The following is a 25,951-nucleotide window of genomic DNA, read 5'->3' as shown; positions in this document are numbered from 1 at the left end:
GGGCCTCAGTAGATCTTGCTGAATGAATGAGAGAAGAAATAGATGGAGAGCAGAAGAATTCCGGCGTGGTGGGGCCTTATCGCTATGTTTAAGCCATAGGGTGTCCCATCTCTGCAGTGACACTGGCTCGCTGTGTGACTCTGATGTTTTGCATCCTTCTCTGGCCTCAGTTTCCCCAGAATGAGAGAGTGATGTAAGATGACCCCTAATATTTCTCCTCGCCCTGGGGGTCTGAGATCTGGGGACTCATGTACGAAGGCAGGTAAATGGTAGAGCTGGGCTCTGGAGGGGGCACTGAAAGGAATCAGATTCAGGTCCACCCAAGGACAAACTTTCCCCCAGTCAGACCTACCTTGAGTGAAGTGAGCTCACCATTGCTGGAGGTATGTAAGCAGGGATGATGTCGAGGATTCCGAGCACCACCTGGGCAGTTGAACACACAACCAGGCGCACAGCCCGGAACGCAGAGAGGCAAGGCTTTGGAGGACAAGCTCAGCCATTTGACCTTGGGTAAGCCAGTGCCACTCTCTGAGTCTCGATCGCCTCATCAGGAAAATGGGGACACAATGTTAACCTCGCAAGGTTTTGAGAAAATGCACAGGGCCTGGGGCAGCATAAGGGTTTGAGAAGTGTCAGCATCTTCCCCAGCCCGGCCTGTATACCCAGGAATAAAATTTCTGGCCATAAACAGGACGGGCTGGCTGCTGTGTGGAGTGCTCTCATGCCCGGGCGACCCTGGCCAACCTAGGAGAAAGGGCAGCTTTGAGCCAGCCCTTCACCACCTGGGACCCCCAGATCTGCCCAGCCTGTGAATTTTAGCTCCCGCTCTCCCTCCTCCCTCTCCAGGCAGGGAGCCCCATCCTTTCCACGCCTCCCAATCACTGCAAACTGCCTCATCAATCATGTTCTCTCTAATTAACTTCTAATTTACCTCTTTAGTCAAATCTGTTTACAATCAGAGACAAGAAAACATGCAGCGGCGCGCGCTGTGGAGGTGGAGGCCAGCTCTGGGACCGTGGAGGGTCACCTGGGCCTTAACCAGGTGGGAGCCGGGGCCTCCCCTCTCCTCCCAGGGGGGCCGAGGGCATGAAAGAGCAGGGGTGGGGTGCCATTTGGCCCAGTGGCCTGGCCCCCAACAGTCTGGCCCCCCAGAGACCTTTTCTGCCTCCCCGCCCAGCTGCATGTCACCCATCCCCACCCTGCCCTGCCCTTTGCAGGTTGTGTGGCCTCAGAAAATGACTGGGTGACTCTGAGCTTCAGTTTCCTTGTCTGCAAAATGAGGAGTGAAAAACACTACCCGCCTTGCAGAGAGCAGTGAGTGTGAACTATGCGCACATCAGCGGCCAGGCGCAGTGTGGAAGGAACAGCGCACCCGTGGTCCAAGGGCCTTTTTGTTGTTATTGTTGTTATTTTGGATGTTTAAAATTTTTTAAATTTTAAGTAATCACAACTTACAGAAAAGTTGCAAGTACAATATGCGATTGCCCAAATATTTTAGTGTGATTCTCTAAAACAAAGACATAATTTTACACAACTGCCAGAAGCGTGACACCGATGTCGATGCGTCGCTGCCGTCAGATCTCAGCGAGGGCCTGAGTTTTAATCTCCTCCACCTCTTACTGGCAGCTTGATCTTGGCCAAGCTGTCCGGCTTCTCCTAGCTCACTTCCTCATCTGCGAAGGGGATGGCTGAGGTAATGATCCACTCTTGCAGGGTTGCCTCTGCATGGGAAGAAAGTGGCGGTGAAGGAGTTACTATTTCCATTTTAGAAGGCGAAATGGAGGCTCAGGGAGCTCCAGTCACTTGTAGTCAGCGCCCACAGTCCTGAAGGGGGAAACCGGGACCCAGGTGGGGTTCTGGGTGGGGTCTCCCTCTCTCTACTCAGAGAAGAGAAACCCGAGGAAGCCTGAGTGACTTTTTTCTTAGACCCCTTGACCGATGTTGAGAGAGCAAATGGGCAGTGAAAAGTGAAAAGCTCCGAGGAAGGTGAAGAATAATTATTATTAATGGCACACCGATAATACTCGCAATAAAGAACACGCAAAATTACCTTGGAGGAGATTCCTCAAGGTGGGACAGTGGTTAGCTGTGGGAGAAGAGGGTGGAAGGAGGTGCACAGAGGGTCTCAGAGGGGCCCGTGGCCTATCAAGGGCAAGGACCCCCTCAGAGGAGAGTGAGCGGATGACCCGGAACCAAGACAAGTGCTCATTTCCTCCCCCATCTTCCCATTTAGCCTGTCTACACTCATTGGGTCATCCATTTTGCACAAGATCCTTCTGCCTGAACAATCCTCCTTCCCCAGTTCTTCCCATGGCTCACTGATTCAGGTCTTAAGCTCAAATATTGCTTCCTCAGAGACTTTCCAGAACCCTCTTATCTCAAGTAGACCCTCTCCCCCCAACACACATGCCCTAAATTGCTTTTATCTCAATACCTACTTCTGTTTTCTTCATATCACTTATTCTACCTGAAATTATGCTATCAGACTTTCTTTTTCTGGTTGGCTTGTTAGCTTGTTTAATGTCTGGTTTCACCCACTAGACCGGGACTTCCTTGTGAGCAGCCGGTCTCTGCTTTGTTCATTGCTATCTCCTCAGAGCCTAGCACTGCACCTGGCACAGAGTAGATTCTGCTCACTGATATGGAGGAATGAAGTTTTAATTCCCCTAGTCATGAGTGTCTTCCCTGGTGAAGGTGAAGAATGCAGAATGCAATCAGAGAGGGGCCTTGGCCTCACCTGCTCACACTCCTGCCCAAGATATAATCAGACTCTCATCGGGGGCAGAGACAGCAAAGGGCAGCCTCCTGCACCTAGCAAAGGCCTAATGGAACAAACCTCCATGTGCGCCGGCCAGAAGAGAGGAGGTCCACCTGGAGGCTGCTGCTGTGCCTCTGGAGCGAGAGCCTCATCTCCCCAGGCTTTGATTGTCCTGCCTGCAAACCTGAAATGAGACCTGCTTCCCAAGGGGCTCTTAAGAAGGTTCTCCTAGCCAGGTGCTTGTGTCCACATTGTCCCCATTGGGTCTCTTTGGCCCTGGCTGGCTGCTGTGGGGAGAGGGCGTGAGGCAGAGCCAGGCTGTAAGCATCGTCCCAGAGAGTGGGGATCTCATTTAAGGCTGGGCGGTACATCTTGCCTGGAAGTCTCAGGGAGGTGAAGCTTCTGGCGACAGGGAGGCCTCTCTGCTGTCATGGCCACACTGGTGTTTGCTCATATTTCTATTTCCCTGATCGTTTTTCTCATTCCAGACTGGGTAATTAGGTGTCCAGGGGTGTCTCTGATTCTATTCCAATAGAATTTGCCTTGTTTAATCGGTAACAGGATGGCTGCCTCTGACAGCAGGTTTTCCTAGGGGAGGGGGGTAGAAGGCTGCTCATAAAAAAGGACTTTTTCTGGAAGTTGATTAGGATGGTGAGGCTAGGGATGGGGTGAATTGGGAGGCAGCTGGGACTCAGGATTCCTGGAATGACTCTACCCTTCACTACAGATTTGGGGGTAAACTTGTGCCTTTCACCTCCCCTTCCTGGATCTCGGTTTGCGCACCTGTAAGAACAAGGGGGTTTAATTTTGTGATCCCTCAGCTGGGACTGTGAAACACAAGACTTGACCGTGCACCTACTGTATGCCCAGTGCTCAGTGGGCTATGGGGCTGAGTCATGGGAAATCACTCACTGAGATGCCAGAGGAAAAGAGGCATTTAAATCCAAGGTGGCATTTTTATCGCTGTGTTCTTAATTGTAATTGCCATTTAATTAGATTAATGATAATTAATAACACTAATAATGTACTGTCCTTTGTCTGGGATGATGACATTGCAGACCCACTGTCTGTGGTGGAGCTGGGCTGTGCTGAGCCCCCTCCAGTCTTTCCTTTCTCTCCCTTCCCCATCCCCGCTTATCACATGCCCTCATCACACGGGCTTGTGCTCCCTTCTTTTCTCAGTGGTCTCCACCACTAGACCATGAACTGCCCCAGAAAGCTAGGGACCTGCCTGGCCATTCTCATGTCCCCAAAGCAGTGAGGGACTGGCCTAGAGAGGGGACTAACAGATGCCGGATGGGAAGGATAAATGGATGGATGGTCAAAAAGGGTGATGAAAGAATTAATGAATGGCATTAATGTCTGGCTGGGAAGATGACCAAGGTAATTGACCCTGTAGGAGATCCAACCTCTACTCTTGACGCCCTGCCTTCCGACCAAGTCTGGCCCACTCTGGCTCCGTAATAGCTCTCAAATGTCCCCTTTACTCCATCCCCAAGGTCACAGCTCTGCTTGAAGCCCCTACTCTGGCTTGGCTGGACAACAGCACCTGTTCTTCCAGCCTCCTGACTGTCCATTATGGACAAGACAGTTTTTCAGGTTCCAGAACCCTTCTGGGACCCCTCTGGGCCTTCAGAATAGAGGATACACACCTGACTTTGGCACTTAAGACTTTCATAATCTGGTTCCTACCTACCTCCTGGTCTTCTCTCCTACACCTTCCTCTCCCTCCTCTCTGCCCAGCTCTCACTTCCTGTGACTTGAGGAAGTCCTCCATGATGCCCCAGGGAGAACGAGCTGTTTTGATGCCCATATTGTGTTTTTCTATCTTTGACAGTATTCTCCTGCCCCCACCCTCACCTGCCATGCAGACTCCACAGGAACCAGAATGTTAGGATATATTTTCTTAACCACTTGGGCTTTGGGTTCAAGTCTCAGCTCTCACCCATAACAGCTGTGTGACTTAGGCTACCCTCTTCCCTTTTCCAAGCTTTAGTTTCCTTATCTATATAAGAGACAGCAGCTTGGATGTCACAGGGTTGTGGTGATTAGATTTGGGTCTCTAAGGCTCATGGCTCAGAGCTGGACCCCTTCCTACTTCTGTGACTTTGCCCTTCTCTTGCCTCTCCTGGAAGCCCTTTCTATCTTCTACCTGGTGAAAGTCTCTTCACCCATTCATGTGAAGCACCAACCTGCCTCAGGGCCTTTGCACTCACTATTTCCTCTGCAAACAATATTATTCCCAACTTCCCCTGGCAACCCTTTTGCTCATCAGTCCAGTCTCATCTCTTGCATCACATCCTCAAAAAGTCCTTCTATATCCCTACAGCGCAGCACAGAACCTGGCACAAAGTAAATGCTCAGAAAACATTTGCTTGAAGAAATTTTGGAGCACCCACCAGGTGCGTGGTTGCAGAGGTGGGTGAAATGCAGCTTTGCCTTCCAAGAGCGCACAGGGTGAGTGGGGAAAGCGGGGTCATGTAAGGGTCCCCAGGAGCCTGGGGAATAGAGAAAGGGAGGGCATATGGGGATCTGGGGACCTCTGATTGTCAAACTCGGGCTGATGGCAGGCTGTACATATGTTGTCCTCGCTCACAAGGCTGGACTCGTGCTCCTGCATCCCAGGGAGGGCAGCACCTGGCTTGGAGCTGGTCTTGAGCAGGTAACATCAGCAGGGAGCGGGGAAATGGGGAGTACAGTGGCAGGTCAGGCAGCAGGAACGGCATGGACGGTAAGAGAAGGATATCCCACTGCCACTGGGCAGCACTATACCGGTCAAGAAATTTTCAGCTTGCTGGTCCAGAGAATGAGTATTATTGTATAGCGCTATGCACTCCTTTTATAGATGAGAAAACCAAAGCTTCAGGAGTGAAGTGGCTTGCCCAGGGTCATGCAGCTGGGGAGGAGCAGGGCTGGGATTTGAACTCTGCTCACTGCCCATGCCAGTGAGGGTCAGGCAGCAGGCTGGCCCCTAGAGCCAGCATGGTGCAGCTCAGTCCATGCATCTTTTTTTCTTCCCCAGGTACAGAGAGACTTTTACTTGTCGTTGCTGAAAGCAAGGGCCTTGCTCCCAAGAGGGTTGGGGTGAGATGGGGAAGGAAGGCAGCTGGCCCAGGTCATGTCCTGCCACAGCCATTTACTGAGCTTAACTGATAACCATGGGCCAGGCAGGCTGCCGGGCAGGCCTGTCCTGTCCACTTGGCCAGGCTTCCTGGTCTTATACCCGCCTGACCGGGGGAGGGTGGCAAGGCATCAACGGAGAGGCCAAGGATCCCCAGTTGTTGGTACCCATGGCCACCATCAGGGACAAGCTGTGTGGCCTTGGGCAAATTCCTTGATCTCTCTGTGCCTCAGTTTTATTTGTAAAATGGAGATGAACATAGTAACTTTGGAAGATGCTGCAGGGATGAAATGAGGTGCTAGAGACAAAGGCCTTTAATTCAAAGACTACCAGGCACATAGCAGGCCCTCTGCAAATTTTCCATCCCAGTTCTTGCAAGGATACATGTTTTAACAACTCACAGCTTCAAGAAAGCATAATCCCAGCCCTGCCAAACTTGAAAAATCAAAACAGCAGAAATAGGGTGCTGTGGTAGGATGGAGACCTGGATTCCCATCTAGCTGTTAAATTAAGTGATGGAATGAACTGGATCCTAATCTCTCTGGACCAGTGTTCTCATCTGCAAAACGGGATGGTAAGTCCCCAGGTCAGAGGAATTGGGGAGGATTCAATGAGATAGCGCATGCCAAATACTTAGCGCAGAGCCAGGCATTTAGATGGTGCTAGATAAAGATGGTAGCTGTCATTATGTTGGTTTTTGAGGTCTGGATGTGCTACTGATCCTGTGTGACCTCAGGATAGTCACCTACTCTATTGGGGCTTCCATTTTTGTCATTCATAAAATGGGATGACCCTAAGGTATGCTTTCACCCAGCTCTGTTCCAAGAATACAGCAGTGTTGAACCTGAGACTCATCTGGTTTGGACTGCAGTCCCAGGGAGGGGGCCAATGTAGGGGCAGGAATCGTTGTGCCCATTTACCAGATAAGGAGTGAGACTCCTGGTTTTCAGTGTCTCTGTCCACTGCTGCCTCATTCCTGGTTTTAGTTGTAGGGTAGGGTGGGGAAAGGCCAGACTCTCCTGGGCCCCCAGAAGGCCTGGAGAAAGGGCCTGGGTCTGGATCCTGTAGGGAATTGGGCTGAGTCAGCTGGGAGCAGGAGCAGAGGCTGAGGGTGGGCGGCAGATTTATTGTAGTCATTCCTCTCCCCCTGCAGCGCCTGCTTCTAATGAAATTTTATGGCAGGTGGAAATGATACAACTCTGCCAGCCCTAAAAGCACTTCTATTTATTCATTAAATATATTTATATACTGAGCCGCTCTCCCCGCCCACCCCACCAGACTCCTGCTGGGCCAGTGAAGTAGCTCCCAGCCCATGGTGCTGGGGGAAAAGCTTACCCGGGCAGGGCCCCTCCCTGCACAGTGACTGGTTAGCCCTACCTCAACATGTCCCAAATGTGCTCATTTGTTTCTAATCCGCCATCCTTTCCTGCTCCAAAGAAGCACTATCTCTTGCCTGGATGAGCGTACCAGTCTACTCTTGGGTCTCTCTGCTTCCATTCTGGTCTCTAGTAAGCCTTCCTCAGAATAGGCAAAGGGATATTTTAAGTGTTACTCAGATCACATCCTTTCCATGCTCAAAACACCTCCATGGCCGTCAAGGCCCTGAAAGATCTGGCCCCTGCCTCTCACTAGCCCAATCTGCCAGTGACCCTGCCCATTCTTGGGTAAGGTCCAGCCACAGTGGCCTTTTGGTTAGTTTCTATAGGATGACAGTGTTCTCCCTCCAACTCAGGCCCTTTGCACCTGAGCCTCTGCTTAGAACCTTCTTCTCCCAGCTCCTTGATATCATTCAGAGTTTAGTTCAAAGGTACTTCACACATCACAGAGGACTTCTCAGACCACCCAATCCAGAGTCAGTGCCCCATTACGCAGTTTCCTTCACCACACCCTATTCACCCCTTCATAACATTCAATCATATTGTTTGATTGCAAGTTTGTCTTTCGGTCTGTACCACAAGGATGTGAGCTCCTTGAGGGCAGGAACCATGTCTGTTTGTTCCCCACACAGCTTAAGGCAGGTGTTTGGTGAATGATGGAAGGACGGATGGTGGTTTGTGTGCAATTCCCCAGGCTGATCCCTCCTACACCTTCCCATTCAGGCTTCCAATAAAGGAGAACCGAGATCCGAAAGGGCAAGAGTCAAGCCTTGGTCTTAGTCTTGAGAGGCTGGGCTGGGGGCCAGGTCCCTTACTCCTCTGCTCCTGAGGTTCCCTGGACGGGGCCCCCACAAAAGTGAATACTGCAGCCAACCGTCCATGTGTCAGTGAGACGGGAAGGGAGCAAAACCCTGCAGAGCCACTATGAACTTCAGTCAAGAGGCCAGGGAAGGGCTGCTTCTGTGGGTCTTCCTGCACAACTTGGCTGAAGGCTTTCACTTCTAATGCACTCTGTGGACACTGGGCCGACGCCCAGCCGCTGCACTTCCTCCAGCCTCACCCTGAGCCTCTTCTCCACCAGAAGGGAGACGGTGTGGCACTGAGGTAGAGGGGCTCTGGCACAACTACTTGTGTTCCACTTGCAGCTCTGTCACTTTGTAAGTCAACGACCTTCTCAATTTGGTTTCCGCATCTGTGAAATGGGGTTGCTGATAAAGTACCTGTATCTCAGGAATGAAGGTTAAATGAACTAATCTGAGTAAAGTACTTAAGCTCAGGGAAAGAGCTCAGTGAGTATTAGCTATTATGGCACACATTGAATGCATTCATCCTTCCAAAAACTAAATGACCTCACTCATAAGAGAAATGCAAATTAAAACAGACAGGATACAATGTCCACCTATCAGAGAGACAAAGACCGAAGTCTGATAACAGTGAGGGTATGGGAAGGAGGGCAATTTGGCAAAATGAAAAATGCACATTCTCTTTGACTTAACGATTCTACTTGGGAATTTAAACTCACACATGTGTGAAATGATGTTCTATCCAAGGATGTTCACTGCAGCATTGTAATAGCCAAAGATGGGAAATAACCTAAATGTCCATTAATGTGATTAACTAAATTATGGTACAGCCCTGCAATGGAGCTCAGCTATTAAAAGGAGTGGGGGCAACTCTGTATGTCTGGTATATGCACTGAGTGAAAATCAAGGTGCAGAACAGAGAACACGATAGGCCAGTTTATTTAAAAAAAATATTTTTTATTCACTTGAAAACACACAGACTATCTCTGAAAGAATGCTGTAGCTAATTAGCAGTGGTTCCTTCTGGGGAAGGGAACAAGATGGCCCAGGAGATGCTTCTAGCAGGGAGATTTACCCATTGTATACCATTAAATATTTTCTGAAGTTTATACCAACAGCATGTGTACCTAATCAAGAAAAAGGTGACTGGAGGAACATTGCCATATTTTCGGCACAGATAACGAAGGCCCACTGCTGTGATACCAACCACTTTCTATGTGTACCAAAAAGCAACAGATTGAAAAATGTGGGTCTGCTCTTACCTCTACTGTTGGGTAAGAAAATCTAATCAAGAAGCTTCTGCCTTTAGGAAAGCAAGTCTCATCTCCCTGTTGACACTAAATTGACACTCTCAGTAATGGCAGAAGATGCCACCTGGGCCCTGGTGCTACTGTGGGAGTGACTGAAAGATGCCTTCAAGCTTCCCGAACAATGCATTTCCCCCCAGATAAAGAAGGAATGTGGCCAGCATGCAAATCTCTCTAAATTAGACAGGGCCCTTCTTGCCACTGCTGAATTCAGGAGTGCCGGCCACCACAAACAGCAGCAAGCTGCAAAGGAAGAGGAGAATGAAACTGTCATCTTCCTGGTGAAGAAACTCTGGCTGATATTGCTTAAAGGCTATTTTATTGCCATGTTTGGATAGGAAAGCTATCCAGGGATGCTAAACCCTGGTACCGCTTAGCTGTGGACACTGGATGCTCACTAAGCTTTCTCTTTACTCTGTCTCCTTGGTGCCCCAATTCCTGAAACTGTACACGGAATACTGAAGGGACTATACCTCAGTATAGTCCCCTCCTTGCCACAAAACCTATGGAAAAGTGGCACCATTTTCTCATTTGTAAAACAAAGGAGTGAGTTCAAAGTTGTTTTTAGCAGAGGAAATTTGTAGTAAAAAATCTTAGAAGGCACCCCAATATATGAAGCAGAGCAAAGTGGAGCTGCTGTTGTTGACTAGCGGTGAGTGGCCTGGGGCAGCACCCCTCGCCCGCTCCTCTCCTCCGGTGTTAGCCTCTGATGTGTTTCTAGGGTTCCTGAAGAATATGGCTGGGAAACCACTGGACAGAACTTCTCTGGAAGGATAATCAGCTGACAGGGATGGAAGTCCTTGGGGATGGGAGATAGGAGGGAAGACTCCTCACTGTTTCCCTTTTTGTTAAATTTTGAACTTCTGTATCATGTGCAGGCATTACCTGGTTACAAGAAAATTAAAAATAAAGCTGAAGGATTATGATCTCTAAAGTACCAACCTTAGCTCAGAAAGTCTATGATTCTATAAGTTACATTTGGACATGCTTTATTCTTTGTGAATTCATTGAACCACCTATCAACAGTGGAACAGCTTGAAAGCGTAATGTCAGGTAGTGATCTGTGACTGTCTTCTAGATAAACAGGCAGCTTGGTGGGGGAGAGAGCACGGACTGTGAAGTCAGGCAGACTTGATCAGGACAGAGGTTCTGCCACTCACTGGCCGAGGACCGTGGGCAAGTTACTGACCCTCTCCGGGGCCTCAGTCTAGGCTTTGGAACCCTGGAGGTAAGAACACCAGCAGCGCTGTTGTGCACATTAGGAAGAACGAATGTAAAGCAGATAGTACAATGCAGGCAGCGTTCAATGCTTGGGACCAATGACACAGAACAGTGAAGTAAAGAACAACTAAATCCAAACTGAATGTACAGCAATTGTGATTCGGTAAAATGGTCACCGCCACCGCCGCCACCGCCACCGCCACCACCATAAAAACTCCCAGTGCCTCTCTGCTAGAACACTCACCTCAGGGTCATGACTGCTGAACTGCTGGTCTTCTGTACCATACTGGATGGGGGCACAAGGAGGTGCCATCTAATTCAGCACCATCTAATTGAGTGTTGACTCAGGTGGCTGCCTGGGATGGCAAATGGGCAACTGGCATGCAGACGCCGGCCAGCTGTAGTTGCGTCCCTCAGGGTTCAATGAGAGAGCTGCTGCTGACCAGCTGGGCAAAGAGCAAAGGCGTGTGGCATCCCTTGCAACCTATTTGCTGACCCTGGGCTAAATACTTCATTTGAATGAAATGCTGCTTTTCAAACTGGTTGTTTCTCCTCCCCCATGAGGACTCTGTTCTTTGAGGGTGAACTAAAAGCATGCTACAGCACTGCTGATCTCTGTAAAGAAGACCAGCTTTCTCACCATCTATATAAAATGGTTGAATGGCAATTCTGAAGCCACAAATGGTATAGGAAGGACAAAATAAAGCACTACTTATAATGTACCCCTGTGTGCCAATCACTGTGTTGCATGCTTGAATGAGTTATTTAATTTCCTCTTCCCAAGTACCAAATGGGTATTATTGTTCTCAACTTGCAGATAAGGAAGTGAGATTCAGAGAGGCAGTCACGTATCTGATTTACCACAGCTGTAAATGATGCAGCTGTGATTTGGACCCAAAGTCTAAAGTGTTGCCTTGATGCGTGGAGCTTAAAATGATACCAATGGGCCCCAGCTGATCAAGATGACTAGTGAGATGCTTCAGGATGCATCTCAGAGATGCTTCTGACCCTCCCCTTGCCCCCAAAACTTTGAACCACCAGGAAGAATAGGCAAAAACATCTTTCTAAAAGCTCATTTAAAGGACTGCAGCAACAGGGTGAGTGTCAAAGTATCAAATCAAGAGAAAGGCTACTTAAAAGCAGTAGGATTTTGTTGTCCCCTTCACTCACTATCTCTGTGCAGAGCTGGTCTGCATTACCAGTGAGGATCCCTGGTCCCAGTTCTGGAGGGAACAGAATAAACCTTGTGGTACATCTGTCTGGTGACGGCCTGAGAGACTAGCTGTCCCATAACTTGCCTTATTTGTAGCTCCTACAAAATGCTGTACAGTCAAGGGATTGCTGGCTGCAGACATATAGTGCAGTGTGAGAAACTGAGGAGCCATTCAGAACAGTGACAATGGAATTCATAGGGCCACATCTGCATGAAAAGATGCCAGACAAGACATATGCTCAGAAAGGATCAGGACCGCCCCTATGCTTTGGCCTCAAGCTATTCTCTAAACTCATTGTATGATCAGCTGGAAGGAAAGCATTCTCCCAGGTCAATTTGCAAAGACTGGGAAAGGTGTTCTTTTTTCTCCCCCCCCCCCCTTTTTTTTTTTGGTTAGCATCTGGCATTCAGGGAAAGCTCTGTCATAACACTGGCTGGGTACAAGCTTAAGGAACAGATAACCCAGAGTCCAAATTTCAGTAATAACACATTAAAATACCAAAATGTCTAGGTTTCAAGAAAAGATTACAAAACATACAAAGAGACAGGAAATGATAACCCAAGCAAAGGAGAAAATTGAAACATTAGAAACCATCAGTGAGAAGGACCAGACCTCGGACGTACCAGACTTTTCAAAATAGATCCTAAATATGCTCAAAGTGCTAAAGGAAGACATGAACAAATAACTAAAGGAAAACAAGAAAATGATAGGTGGGAAGTGGACTTGGCCCAATGGATAGGGCATCCACCTACCACAAGGGAGGTCCGCAGTTCAAATCACAGGCCTCCTTGACCTGTGCGGAACTGGCCCATACGCAGTGCTGATGAGCTCGACGAGTGCTGTGCCACGCAGGGGTGTTTCCCTTGTTGGGGAGCCCCACGTGCAAGGAGTGCACCCTGTAAGGAGAGCTGCCCAGAGCAAAAGAAAAGTACAGCCTGCCCAGGAATGGCACCGCACACACGGAGAGCTGACACAAGATGACGCAACAAGGGGAGATGCAGATTCCCGGTGCTGCTGATAAGGATTGAAGTGGTCACAGAGGAATGCACAGTGAGTGGACACAGAGAGCAGACAACTGGGGGGTGGGGGTGGGGCAGGGAAGTGGAGAGAAAAAAAAATCTTAAAAAAAAAAAAGATAGGTGAATACAAAGAAAATATCAAATGGAAATTATGCAAAGGAACCAAATAGAGCTAAAGAGCACAGTAAGAGAAATTTAAAATTCCCTAGAGGGGTTCAACAGCAGATTAGAGCTGGCAGAAGAATGAATCAGTGAGCTTGAAGATTAAGACAATTGAAATCATTCAGTCTGAGGAATGAAGAAAAGTACATAGAGCCTGAGGGGTACCATCAAGTATACCAATATACACATTGTGGGACTCCCTTAAGGAGAAAGGAGAGAAAGGAACAGAGAAAATATTAAAAGCAATTAATGGCCATAACTTCCCAAGTTTAATGAAAGACATGAATAAGCACATCCAATGCACTCATTGAACTCCAATTAGGATAAACCCAAATAGATCCATGTGCAACATATTATAATCACTGTCAAGTATCAAAGGTAGAGGGACTTCTGAAAGTCCTTGTATGTCACATATGAGGGAGCCTTAGTAAGATTAAATGCTGATTTCTCATTGGGAACCATGGAGGCACAAAGGCAATGAGATGACATATTTAAAGTGTTAAAAGCAAAAAAATCTGCCAATTAAGAATTCTATATCCAGCAAAACTGTCTTTCAAAAATGAAGGAGAGATGAAGACATTCCCAGATAAACAAACGCTAAGGGAGTTTGCCACTAGACCTACTCTATGAGAGATGCTCAACAGAGCTCTGTAGGCTGAAAGGAAAGGGCAATAGATAACAGATCAAAGGTGTGTGAAGAAATAAGGATCTCCGATGAGGGTAATGACAGGGATAAATATAAATGCTAGTACTATTGTATTTTTTTTTTTTAAAGATTTATTTATTTAATTCCCCCCCTCCCCGGTTGTCTGTTCTCTTTGTCTATTTGCTGCGTCTTGTTTCTTTGTCCGCTTCTGTTGTCGTCAGCGGCATGGGAAGTGTGGGCAGCGCCATTCCTGGGCAGGCTGCACTTTCTCTCGCGCTGGGTGGCTCTCCTTACGGGGCGCACTCCTTGCGCGTGGGGCTCCCCTATGCAGGGGACACCCCTGCGTGGCAGGGCACTCCTTGCGCGCATCAGCACTGCACATGGGCCAGCTCCACACGGGTCAAGGAGGCCCGGGGTTTGAACTGCGGACCTCCCATGTGGTAAACGGACGCCCTAACCACTGGGCCAAGTCCGTTTCGATTGCTTGTAACTCCACTTTTTACTTCCTATAGAACCTAAAGGCAAATGCATAAAATTTAATCAAATCATTGGTTTGGGACTCATCATGTATAAACATGTAATGTGTGACAAGAACTACATAAATGTGGGGGGATAGAGAGGTATAGGAACATAATTTGCATATACTATTGAAGTTAAGTTGGTATCAAAGTAAACGAGATTGTTATAGTTTTAGGATGTTACATTTAAGTCCCATGGTAACTACAAAGAAAATAGAGAAGAATATGCAAGCTCACAGAGAACAAAATTAGAGCACAGGCTGCCAGGAGTGGGGGACAGAAGGAATGGGGAGTTAATGCACAATGGGTTCTGTTCGGGGAGATGGGAAAGTTTAGTAATGGAAGTTGTAAGTGTACTGCAATATAGTGAATGTGATTAATCCCACTGAATGGATTGCTTGGGAGTGGTTGAGATGGAAAAGTTTATGTTATATATATGTTCCCACAACTGGAAAAAAAAAAAAAGCAAATAGAGAGACAATGACAAAGGTAATACAAGATCCTAGATGGGATCTAACAAGGTAGGAGAGAAGGCTCAAAGGACATTATTGGGACATATGAAAAAAAAATTAGAATATAGCCTCAAAGTTTTTATCAATGTTAAATATCTTGAGTTTGATAACTGCACTTAAGGAAGAAATATAAGTGAATATCCTCATTCTTAGGAAATGTACATGGTATTATTTAACTGTTCAAGGAGCATGATGTCATACAATCTACACTCATGTTCAGAAAATGGCTTGATAGATAAGATAGACAGATGGACTGACAGACTGACAGGTAGATAAAATGATACTGCAAATGTAGCAAAATGCAAAATTGGTGAATCTGGATATCTAGGTGGGTAAGGGAATGTTGGAGTTCTCTGTATGGGATTTGTATAATTTTTTGGTTCTGTTAAGTTTGAAAGTATTTCAAAATAAAGTTAAAAATTTAAAATAAACTAACAAAAAATACCAATGCCAAGGATGTGCCCGAGATTCTGATTTCACTGTTTTGGGGTGGGGCTCAACATTGATATATTTTTTTAACAAAGGTTCCCTCCCCCGTCCCAATCCACCCACCCTCTAGGGTGATTGTGATGTGCAGCTGGGTTCAGACACTGTTTTGAGGGCTGTGCTCTCTGTGGCCTCACAGTGCCATGGAAGTCTCCCAGGGAGTGCTTCTGAATGAAGCCTTGTGGCTCTTGTTAACCTCCAGCCTCTGTGTTGGGGAGGGACACCCTGAAGTCCCCCCTAGCCAGTTATAAACTGACAACTGCATAGCTGCCGTGCAGAGCATTCACAGTGGTTATTTTACCAATGGTGTGCTCTTTGAGCCTCAGTTTCCACCTGGCAAAGTGAGGCCAACTATTGAACTTTTTCAGATGTGTCCTGAGACAGCTGTTGTGAAAGTGCTGGGCAAAGGTCAGATGGTAATGCTTCATTACAAAGAATGCCAGCCCAGGAATACCAAAACTAGTTTTAATTTGTCCAAAAGTCACACTGAGTGATGTAAAAACTGTTTCTGGGAGGGAGACCCAGAGAAAGTCCATGATGCACAGGGGCAGGGGGTCTCTAGAAGTTCTCCAGCAAGCCCAGGATACGCTTTTGTTCATTTTCTCGGAACTCCGGGCTGCGGCCATCCCCGATGTTCTCTGCATACTCTGAGAAGACAAAGACAGGGTTAGGGATGAATCCACGGCATGGGGGACCATTGTGGCTAAATCCCAGCTCCCACGGAACCTCATGCTGCTCTAATGGTGCCATCAGTCCCCACAGTGGCAGTGTGGCCAGACTCCTCAGTTTAAGGTCCTTAGTGAAAAGGGCCCAACCTACCTTTGGTGCTCATATTCCTCTCCTCGCTACATCTTTTACTCATTTATTCACTCAGCACATATATATACCAGATACTTACCATGGACAGGCACTTGTCTAGGTTAGGGGTTCTCAGAGTGCAGACACCGATCATCAACATCAGCGTCAGCAGGAATTTGTTGGGAATGCAAGTTCTCAGGCTGCACCCCAGACCTACTTAAGAGGAAACTATGAAGGTGGGGCCCAGCTCTTATGTGTGTTAACAAGTCTTCCAGGTGATTCTGATGTATGCTCAAGTTTGGGAACCACTATTGGAGGCACTGAGGATAAAATAATGACCAAAATAGATGAAAATTTTTACTCTCATAGAGCCTAAATTCTAGTGGGAAACGAACCAAAGAGAAAATAAATATACCGAGTGGTTGCTAGAGGTCTCACTGAGTAGGGGATATGTGCTTAAAGACCCGAAGGGAATGAATATATGAATATCTGAGAGTGGGTGGCAGAAAAGGTCTGCTGGAGCAGATGCTCTGAGAAGGGTCCATTTGAGGGTTAGCAAGGAGGTCAGTGTGGCCAGAGTCCAGAGCAAGGGGAGGAGGCAGATGCACACATCATGCAGGCCTTGTGGGCCATTCTAAGGACTTTGAGCTTTCTTCTGAGATGAGAAGCTATAGGAGAGTTTTGAGAAGAGGAGTGCCATGATATGACTTTTAACTGGACCACTCAAGTTGCTGTGTGGAAGATATCCTGAAAGGAGCAAAGGCAAATGCAAGGAGGTATGATTTTATGGTGGCATGGACCAGAGAGGTAATGGCAGAGGTACAAGATGGATTCTGGATATATTCTGAAGGTGGATGGGAGTGAAAGAGATGTGCATATTGAAATCACCAAGAAATATGACAGTTATGTTGGAGAAGGTGACAGTGAGCGTTGAATTCCTTCAAGGAAAGAGGGGGAACAGGTGCCTGCATAAACAGAGGGGCTGTGGGTGGTATGTTCGACAGATGTGAGATTCAAGCAGCAGTGTTTTCAGAGAGGATGGGCAGGAGGTGTCCTTGAGGAGCATGGAAGATGCCTGCTCTGTCTCCAGTGGTAGGAAGAACATGGAAGAGAAAATAGAGACTACTTGAGAAGACTACAAGAGAGAGCCAGAGCTCAGAGCAGGAAAATAAAGGCTGGTGAGGATACAGATGATGCTGATGACAGAAGATCGGCAAAGGACACAATTGAAGAGTTTTAAGGTGGGTAACCATATGTTCTTATTTGCCCAAGACAGCCCCAATTTGCCCCGTTATGCCAGCACCAGCACAATAATTAATAATGCTCCATTTTATTCTCAAAAGGGTCTTGGTATAGACCAAAAAATTATGTAGTCACCCTGGTTTTAGGCAATGGAGAGGAGTGGGATGTGGTGGTGGAAATGATGTAGAACTTAGGGATTAGAGTCTAGGGTATGAGGGATATCAGGGGGTTTTGAGCTTCTTGTGGTGATTCAACTCCTCATTGTCCGCTGATCATCCTCTGCCCTTTCCCAAAGAGAGGAGATGGTGAACACTGTGGAGTGTGTTTGATGTTGTCTCTGCCTTACAATCCTAAGTGACCTGGGCTGGTTCTCCCTCTGAAAACATAGGTTAAGTACCTAGCAAATAACAGCTGTTCAAGAAACTATTACAGGGAAGTGGACTTAGCCCAGTGGTTAGGGCGTCCGTCTACCACATGGGAGGTTTGCGGTTCAACCCCGGGCCTCCTTGACCCGTGTGCAGCTGGCCCATGTGCAGTGCTGATGTGCGCAAGGAGTGCTGTGCCCCGCAGGGGTGTCCCCTGTGGAGGGGAGCCCCACACGCAAGGAGTGCGCCCGGTAAGGAGAGCTGCCCAGAGCGAAAGAAAGTGCAGCCTGCCCAGGAGTGGTGCCGCACACATGGAGAGCTGACACAGCAAGATGACGCAAGATAAAGAGACACAGATTCCTGTGCCGCTGACAACAACAGAAGAGGACAAAGAAGAACACCCAGCAAAATGGATACAGAGAACAGACAACTGGGGGGGGGGGGGGGAAGAGAAAGAAATAAAAATAAATCTTAAAAAAAAAAAAAAAAAAAGAAACTATTACAATTCCTGGTTTATGGAACTATACTACCCAAACAGTGAACCCTAAGTTAAACCATGGGCTTTAATTAATAGCACACTTATTAAAAATGTGCTATCATCAATTGTAACAAATGTTCCACACCAACACAAGATGTTGGTGGTGGGGCGGTATATGGGAATCCTGTATTTTATGCCTGATTGTTCTGTAAACCCATATCTTTTCTGATAAACGGGGAAAAATATAAAGAAATAGTATTCCCTCCTTGATCATCTTTTGCTCAGATCAGCAGTGTCACTTTCGGAAATCCCATATACCCTTCAAAGTCCATCTGAAAAGGCACCTTCTCTGTGAAACATCCCCCTGGTCACCTATTAGTCCTGCTCTTGTCCTCAGGCCATTTTGTCTCCACCACAGTTGGGCCTGACTTCCAGACCATCTTTTACTTGTCTTTGTTCCCCCTAGAGAATGGAAGTTTCATGAAGGTAGGGGCTTTGTCTTACTCTGGCTAACTTCCTAGCAGAGCCTGGTCCTGAGCCAACTATCAGTCTGGCCTAGTAAATAAGCTCTCACAGCTGCTGACCAGGATGGCTGCTTGCATTTCTATGCCTGGTCCTTTATTTGGCCTGGTTTGAGAAAGAACAGTAGAGAGAATTCTCTGGTAAGAGGCTTATGTGTAATAAAACATTTGCTGATCCAGATTGGACAAAAACCGAGGAGAGTGAAGAAAGTGTGCAAACTAACCCACTACCCCACCCCCACACTGGGGAAATAATTTTGCTTCTACCACGTCTACATTTTCCCTCCTTCCTCTTTATTGCTTTGGACATGTGCTGGAAAATGGGATTTGGGATTCAGACATGTGCCAGCTGTGTGTCTCCCCCTGGAAATCATCCTGTTCTGTTAGGCCCATCCATCACCTCCAATAGCAAATGGTTGTGATGGCTCCTATTAAGACACCTTAAAGAGAGGGCTGGGGTGACTAGAGAATAGGAACTGATTTGCAGGAGAAGGCTGTGGGGCTGTATGTAAGTGGTATCTCTTACTCACATGTGAACGATATAGTAGCTGCCCCAGGAGAGAGAGAAATGCACATTATAGCATTTAATACCCCCAGAGGCATGGTCTGGAAGCAAGAGTCTTAATGGATTGAACTAACACTTTGCTCTCCTAATGTATTCTCAGACCCAGGGGGGAGGGAATGAAGAAACAGTCTGATCCTTTGGGGCAGTGATTTTCCAACAGAAAAGGCAGCTTCCCTGGAGGGACCTAATCTCTTTACAGGGACACACAAAATAGAGGGAAACCAAAGCCTGGATCAATCCCATTGCTGAATCCCCTTTGCCAAGGCCTTAGAAACACATCTACTACTATACACAGAGAATCCATCCTATGAGAAATCTCCTCCACCACTCCATCTGTGGGGAAGGAGTATAAAAATTCAGGTTACTTGTATTCTGGAAATGGGACGTCAGGCTTCTATAAGGGCAGTTAGTGTAATTTGAAAAAGAGGCTGTTCTACACATAGTGGAATGGGAACTCACATGTCCTGAACAATGATTATATGCCAGGCATTTATATATGCCATTGCATTTAATCCCAAAAGCAATCCTATGAGGTAAAGAACATTAATAGATGAGGAAACTATGGCTTATTAGGGGAGTTAAGCAACTTGCACAAGTCTAGAATGCAGCAGAGCTAGAATCCAAACCCCAGAACATATATGAGCTGTGAAAAAGGCTTGAAAAAAACCATTAACGGTGGGGTTGGTCCCAAAGTGACATCCTCTTACCCAAGCAATCTCCTACCCTGCCTGCACCTTATCCTCTGGGAAAAAACTCCTATTCAGTGAGCATTTCAAAGTGGCCCAGGCCCAGAAGGGCTTCTGGCTACAAAGTCCTCATAAAAGGTAAGACTCTAGAGTGAATGTCTTATGGTAAAGTCTTCAGTAGCCAAAGCACACAGATGTGGGGTGGGCTGTCTTAAGGCCACATTCTATCAGGTCACCAAATAGTAGAACTGGTAGGGCTCTCAGAAGTATACTACAACCCTGAGGAGGCAGGTGACAGGCCAGGACCCCACAGCGAGCCAGCCATGGAACCAGGCCCAGAACTCACATCTTCGGGGCTGATGTGGTGCTCCTTACACTGCCCCTGGTAGTCTAACTGTGCGCCTCACCTCCCGCCTTACATTCCTTGCTCCTACCTACTCATCCTTTGTTTCCAGAGTAGAATCTTATTTGGAGCAAATATTGGTGGTACCAGCTACTTCTGGTTATTATAGCTGCTGCAGCGGTTTATAAATATTGAGCAGATTCCTCCCAGAGGTCTTGGGAAAGAGTTCTCTTGCTGGGTGTGTGTGTGTGTGTGTATGTATGTATATGTGTGTGGATAAGAGAGGAGAGAATGCAGGGAGAGGGGCTAAATGGGGGGGGAGGGGGGAAGAGAGACGAGGAGAGGGGAAAGAGGGGAAGAGGATGAACCAGTTGGAGGATGAAAAAGATGGTATTCATATCGACTCCCTTCTCTACTTCACCAGCATTTTCAAATGCTCTTATAATAAAGGCTTTGATGGAGCTCAAAAACAAGCAGAAGTGCTGAATGCATAAATATTAAAGCAAACTTTAGACAGAAGGTTTACTATTCAGACATGGAATACAAGCTGTTCTGGTTATGTTAAGAAGAGAGGGAGTGGGGCACTGAGGCCAGTGAATGGGTAGAACTCTTTCAGAGTAGAGACTTAGACTGTGCTCACAAACCAGGTGCAGACACCTGTACCTTAAACTCTACATGCCCACCCTTTAAAAGAGGGAAGAGGGAGAAGAAGAGAAATGCCAATATTTTCACACCCAAAACCCTTCAAGACAGAAATAACCACAAAACAGAAACTGGGAAAGGAAAATCCTTCAGGTCTAATATACTTTAATGTCAACAATGAACTTAGAAGGGCTAAACGTTACAGTGCTCCAGGAAGAGAAAGTTCTGCTAGGGCTATGGGATATAACTTCATCAGGGATATCATTAAAATAAAACCCACTTAAAGGAAAAGCAACCAACTTTCCAGCCTATTTAGCAAGGTCATGATCCCCAAGTCCTGAAGACATTTTAGTTGGTTGGGAAAGCACCTACCAATACCCATTCAAGCCCTGATGAATCTGGTCTGGATGCTGATCCACAGGCTTTCCTGCCTTTATCTGAGTTTGGCTGCTGTCAGCTCCAGGTAAAAGAATTAGGTCAAGGAAGGGAAGGAAGGAAACTTCATTTACTAGTACCAGGCCCTTAATTGCATTTCAGCCTTAGAGGCTTTCTGAAGGGGGCAGTATTTAGTTTAGGCTTGCTTTTCACAGAGGAGAAAACTAAGGCTTAAACATTTTATCTACTACCTTTCCCAGAGTTACAGAGATCCAGAATTTATACTGGTCTGGGCATCTTGGTTCTTTCACTCACTAGCTGGGTTAGCTTGGACAATTATAACAATAAAGGGAGCTAATGTTTACCAAACACTTATTATGTGTCAGGCAATATGTAAGTATTTTACGTACCTACAGCAACCTTTTGAGACAGGTTATTCCTCATCAAATAGATGAAGGAACTAAAGCTCAGAGGGAAAGGAGCTTGCCCAAGGCAGATAGAAAGAAAGTGACAGAACTTGGATTTGAACCTAGGCAGCCTTGTGGCAGACTGCATAATCTTAACCCTTGGCTTTCTATAACCTTTCTGAGCCTCCATTTCTTTATACATAAAGAGGGGATAATAATGAGAATTTTGAGTAAGAGGAGATAATGTGTAAAATATCTCAGCAGAGTGCCTGGTATATATTGGTTCTCAAAGAGTAGTTCTTTCCAGCTCTCTTTTGTACACTATTGCCTACCCAAGCTAGTAATTCTGGAGAGCCCCCTTGGGCGAACTGGGTGCAAGGCTCAGGGAGCAGTAATTCCAAGGCAAATTTTACATCCTGTTGAAACATCCAGAGATGTCCCTAAGATGCCTCTGAGTTCTGTCAAGGCAATTGGCTACAGGGTTAATTAACACAGGCCTCTCTCAAGGATCCTTTCTTGTCTCCAAATACCCCATGACCACAGCAGCTATGACCTGGTGCAAGTCACACAGGAACCAATATGTCATCAAAAGATAAATCCTATCAGCTTCTGCAGCTTTAAAAACGCAGAGGGAAAGCTCAGGTTACCAAGTGCGCCAAATCAATATGGAAATACATGTTTATGAGCTTCTAAGAGGATATTTCAAGCAAATTAAAGGGCCATGGGCCAATTTCTGAAAGCATTTTGAAATCTTTGGCTCATTCTTTTCACCCATCAGTGAAAAGAATTTAGAGTCAGTAATCCTCTAAGCTTTCCTCTGCAAAACAGCCCTGCTATTGTGCAATAGCCTTAGCTGCTCCCAAGCATCTGGGTGGCCTTCTGACAACTTTCACAGGAAAGCTTTCACAGGACTAAAGTATTTAAGTGACTCCCCAGGGATATCCATTGTAACCACTGGCACAGGTATGTATAATATGAACTATTTTCGGGCCACAATTCCTATGCCACATCCAAGGAGATGACCACCCAACTATGGACATTCACATCTGCTCATGGAAATCCTCATGCTTCAAGAAGCCACCTCCTCTGCACAGCCTTCCTGGAACTTCAACTTCTTTTAGTCCCTAGCAGAATTAACTGTGCCTTTTTCACCCCCACTGTATTGTCATGTCTTAGCATTAATTTTATTCTGCTTTGTATGATGGGTGAGTCACTACACCTCAATAGAACTGTATGCCCCTTGAGGAGAGGACCTTCCAAATGTCTCATTCATCTTAGAAGCCCACCCAGCACCCTGTTGGAGCCAAGTGGGTACTCTATAAAGTTAGTTGCCCTGAATACTCTTTTCTTATTTAAAAGTCTATAACAGTGTTATCTGATAGAGCTTCCCTTTCTGCAAGATGGAAGCACTGCCTGAGATCCAGTTTCTAACATTACTAGTGACTTGGGTGATGCCACTTAATCCCAGCAAGTCTCAATTTCATTATCTGCAAAATGGAGATTATAATCCTGCTTTCTAGGGTTGCTGTGAGGACCAGAAATCATGTGCTTTAAAATTGTGGCAGAGGAAGTTGCTCATTAAGTGACTGCTCTACTTACTGTGGTACTGTTTTTTTTAGGGACAGCACAAAGAAGCCTGAAGCACCACCTTAGCACCTCCAATGAACCTTAACTGAGGCCCTCCTCTAGACCTGTGATGGGGTCAGGCACCAGAAAGAGGAAAGACAGGAAGACTATCTCTGGTCGTGAGGAGCACACAGTCTGATCTGCCCTTCTCTAGCAGCTGGTAAGATACGCATGGACCATCACTCCTTTGAGCCCTTTGTGGGCTCGATAGTGCTCATGTCCAGAACTGCTGCCAGTTCCAGGGAAGGCTGGACTTTCAGAGCGCCGAGTAAGCAGTCTGCAGAAAGAAGGACTTTAATGAGCCATCAATTATTCCCAGCTCTCTTGGCACCCCGAAAAGAAAAGGGGGGAGGAGAATCATGAGAAAGGGGACAGAAAATAAAGGGAAAAATCCCCCGCTGGGCTTGCCTCATCAGCGTTTTCCTGAGACCTCAAGGGATATATCAACTGTCATCCTGCCAGTGAAACTTAGGAAATATGTAGGCCATTAAAAAAAAAAAAAAAAAAAAAAGCTTGCATCTAATTAGTACGTTAAAGGAGAAAAAAAAGGAAAAAAGGAAGCAACCCAAACTGAAAAACAAAATTAAAATCAGAGAAGACAGACTGAAGAGCAGGTTTTCTTTACGAGGCTTTGTTTTTACTTTTTTTTTTTTCGGGTGGAAGAAGGAGGAGAAGAGGAGAACCAGATGGGCTTTAAAAGATGGGGCCTGAGCAGAGGCTCAGCCTCCAAATCCCTGCTGTTGCCTCCCCCTTTGCCAACCACAACTCTGCACTACCACAACAGAGGCTCCCGAGGGCCCTTTTTGCACTGGTGTTTGGGAGCTGCTCAGAGACATGCCACACTGCACAAGCACGCCCTGCTCCGGTCCACACTGACATGGCAGATAGGCTTCCCCTGCACGTGGGTGTGAGTCAGTGAGGGGAAGACCAAGGAGAAAGGAGGTTGAGAACTCTTTATCATAACTTTTTACCTAGAAAGAACTTTTTTTTGGTCTTTTTGTAAAGCCAGTCATGTTGAAGGCCTCTTTGACATGGGCAGTTTCATCCAAATTCCTGGCTTCAGGTATCGGCTCCAAATTAAAGACTTAAAATTCCCCAAACTAGTATCTCTCTTGAGCTCTAATGCGAGTGTCTGATTGTCTGCTGGCCCACAAAGGAATGACCTTATCCCAAACTCGTTAAGTACCCAACAGAACTCAAGAACCCTGCCCAGCACCACCCCGATTTCAACCCACTGCTCCAACCTCCTGCATCCCTATTCTGCTCTGCTGATAGTGTCAGAGTCCTCACAAAGGCCACAGCTGTCCTGCCCTGCCTCTGGGCCTCTCCTTTTACTGCCTGGAATATGCCTTTCCCACTAAAGCCCCTCCTCTCAGACACCACTCCCATCCTGGGGAGGAGTAGCCTCGCCCTTCTCTGCAATTCCATGGTACGGTCTATGCCTCCATTACTGCCTCCTTACCACTCCCTTAGCACCTGTTCACAACTCTAAGGCAGCACTTATATCACATTGTAATTAGTTTCAAGTATCTCTCCCCACTAGATAGTGAATGCCTCAAGGACAGGGATTTCTCTTATTCTCCCATTCCCTAGGAGTTATTGGAGTTAGAGTAGTTATTGGAGCATGTATTTCATTTAGTTCTGAATTTTGATTGGTCATTTATACATCTTTATCCCCCAGACTACAAACTCCATGAAGGCAGGTGCCGTGTGACACCTTTGCAGCATGGTATATATATATAGCACTGTACCGAGCCTTGAGGAAAGCATCAGTAAACATTTGCTAAATTAAATTCACACAGGAGTAGGGTTTAATTCAACAACATTTAAAATATTTCTCGGGTTTACATGTGCTCAGTATTGCTCTAGGTGCTGAGCATATGTGGTCAACAAGACAGACAATATTCCTGCCATGGAGCTTACATTTTATGTATGAGACTGACAAAATGAGTAAACAAACACATAAATAAAAAATAATTGTAGATTGTGATAAGGACTAGAAAGGAAATAAACAGGACGCTCTGATGGAGAATAACAGATGGAGAGAAGTGGATGGATTTAAGATTGAGTTTGAAAGCAGAACTGGAAGGATTGGTTGTGAAGGGTGATGGAGAGAGAACTGAAGAGCTGGACTTTGACCTGGAGGAATGGGTATGGCAGTAGGCACAGAGGAGGAGGGAAAGCATGCAGCATGGGAGAGGAACAAGAGCAGGTGGGAATGAATATAGCATCTTTACAGGACATTCACTTACTTGCTTGCTTACCTTCTTACTTTACCACATACTCATTCAACAAACACTTATTTAGCACATGATAAGGGGTATATATGGAAAACCCGCAACTAACATAGTTAATGGTGAAAGACTGAATGCTTTCCTTCTAAGATGAGGAACAAAACAAGATGTCCATTGTCAGCTATTCAACCTTGTACTGGAAGTTCTAGCCAGAACAATCAGGCAAGAAAAAAATAAAAGGCATCCAAATTGGAAAGGAAAAAGTAAAACTTTCCCTATTGGCAGACAACTTGATTCTATATATAGAAAATCCCAAAAGAGAAGAGGATGTGGCTCAACTGATAGAGTGTCTGCCTACCATACAGGAGGTCCAGAGTTCAAACCCAGGGCCTCATGGCCCGTGTGGTGAGCTGGTTCATGCACAGTGCTGCTGCACACAAGGAGTGCCATGCACGCGAGGGTGTCCCCCATGTATGGGAGTCCCACGCGCAATGAGTGCGCTCTGCAAGGAGAGCCACCCTGCGCG

The 25,951-nt window shown here is 46.6% G+C and overlaps 1 protein-coding gene across 2 annotated transcripts in view; it reads right to left on the bottom strand.

Annotated features, from left to right (window-relative positions):
- Positions 1 to 15,594: 15,594 nt before the first annotated feature.
- Positions 15,595 to 25,951, bottom strand: part of CTNNBL1 (catenin beta like 1) — a 227,099-nt gene continuing 216,742 nt past the window's right edge. For both annotated transcript variants that reach the window (XM_071211701.1, XM_058287065.2), the window contains exon 16: positions 15,595 to 15,790. In XM_071211701.1, coding sequence (XP_071067802.1) covers positions 15,702 to 15,790 — 89 coding nt within the window. In that variant the 3' untranslated portion in view covers positions 15,595 to 15,701. The remainder of the gene's footprint in view (positions 15,791 to 25,951) is intronic.

The sequence above is a fragment of the Dasypus novemcinctus genome, chromosome 24, assembly GCF_030445035.2.
Source record: "Dasypus novemcinctus isolate mDasNov1 chromosome 24, mDasNov1.1.hap2, whole genome shotgun sequence".
Taxonomy (NCBI): domain Eukaryota; kingdom Metazoa; phylum Chordata; class Mammalia; order Cingulata; family Dasypodidae; genus Dasypus; species Dasypus novemcinctus.
Note: the sequence above shows the minus strand (reverse complement) of the source record. Positions and strands in the feature narration are given on the sequence as shown.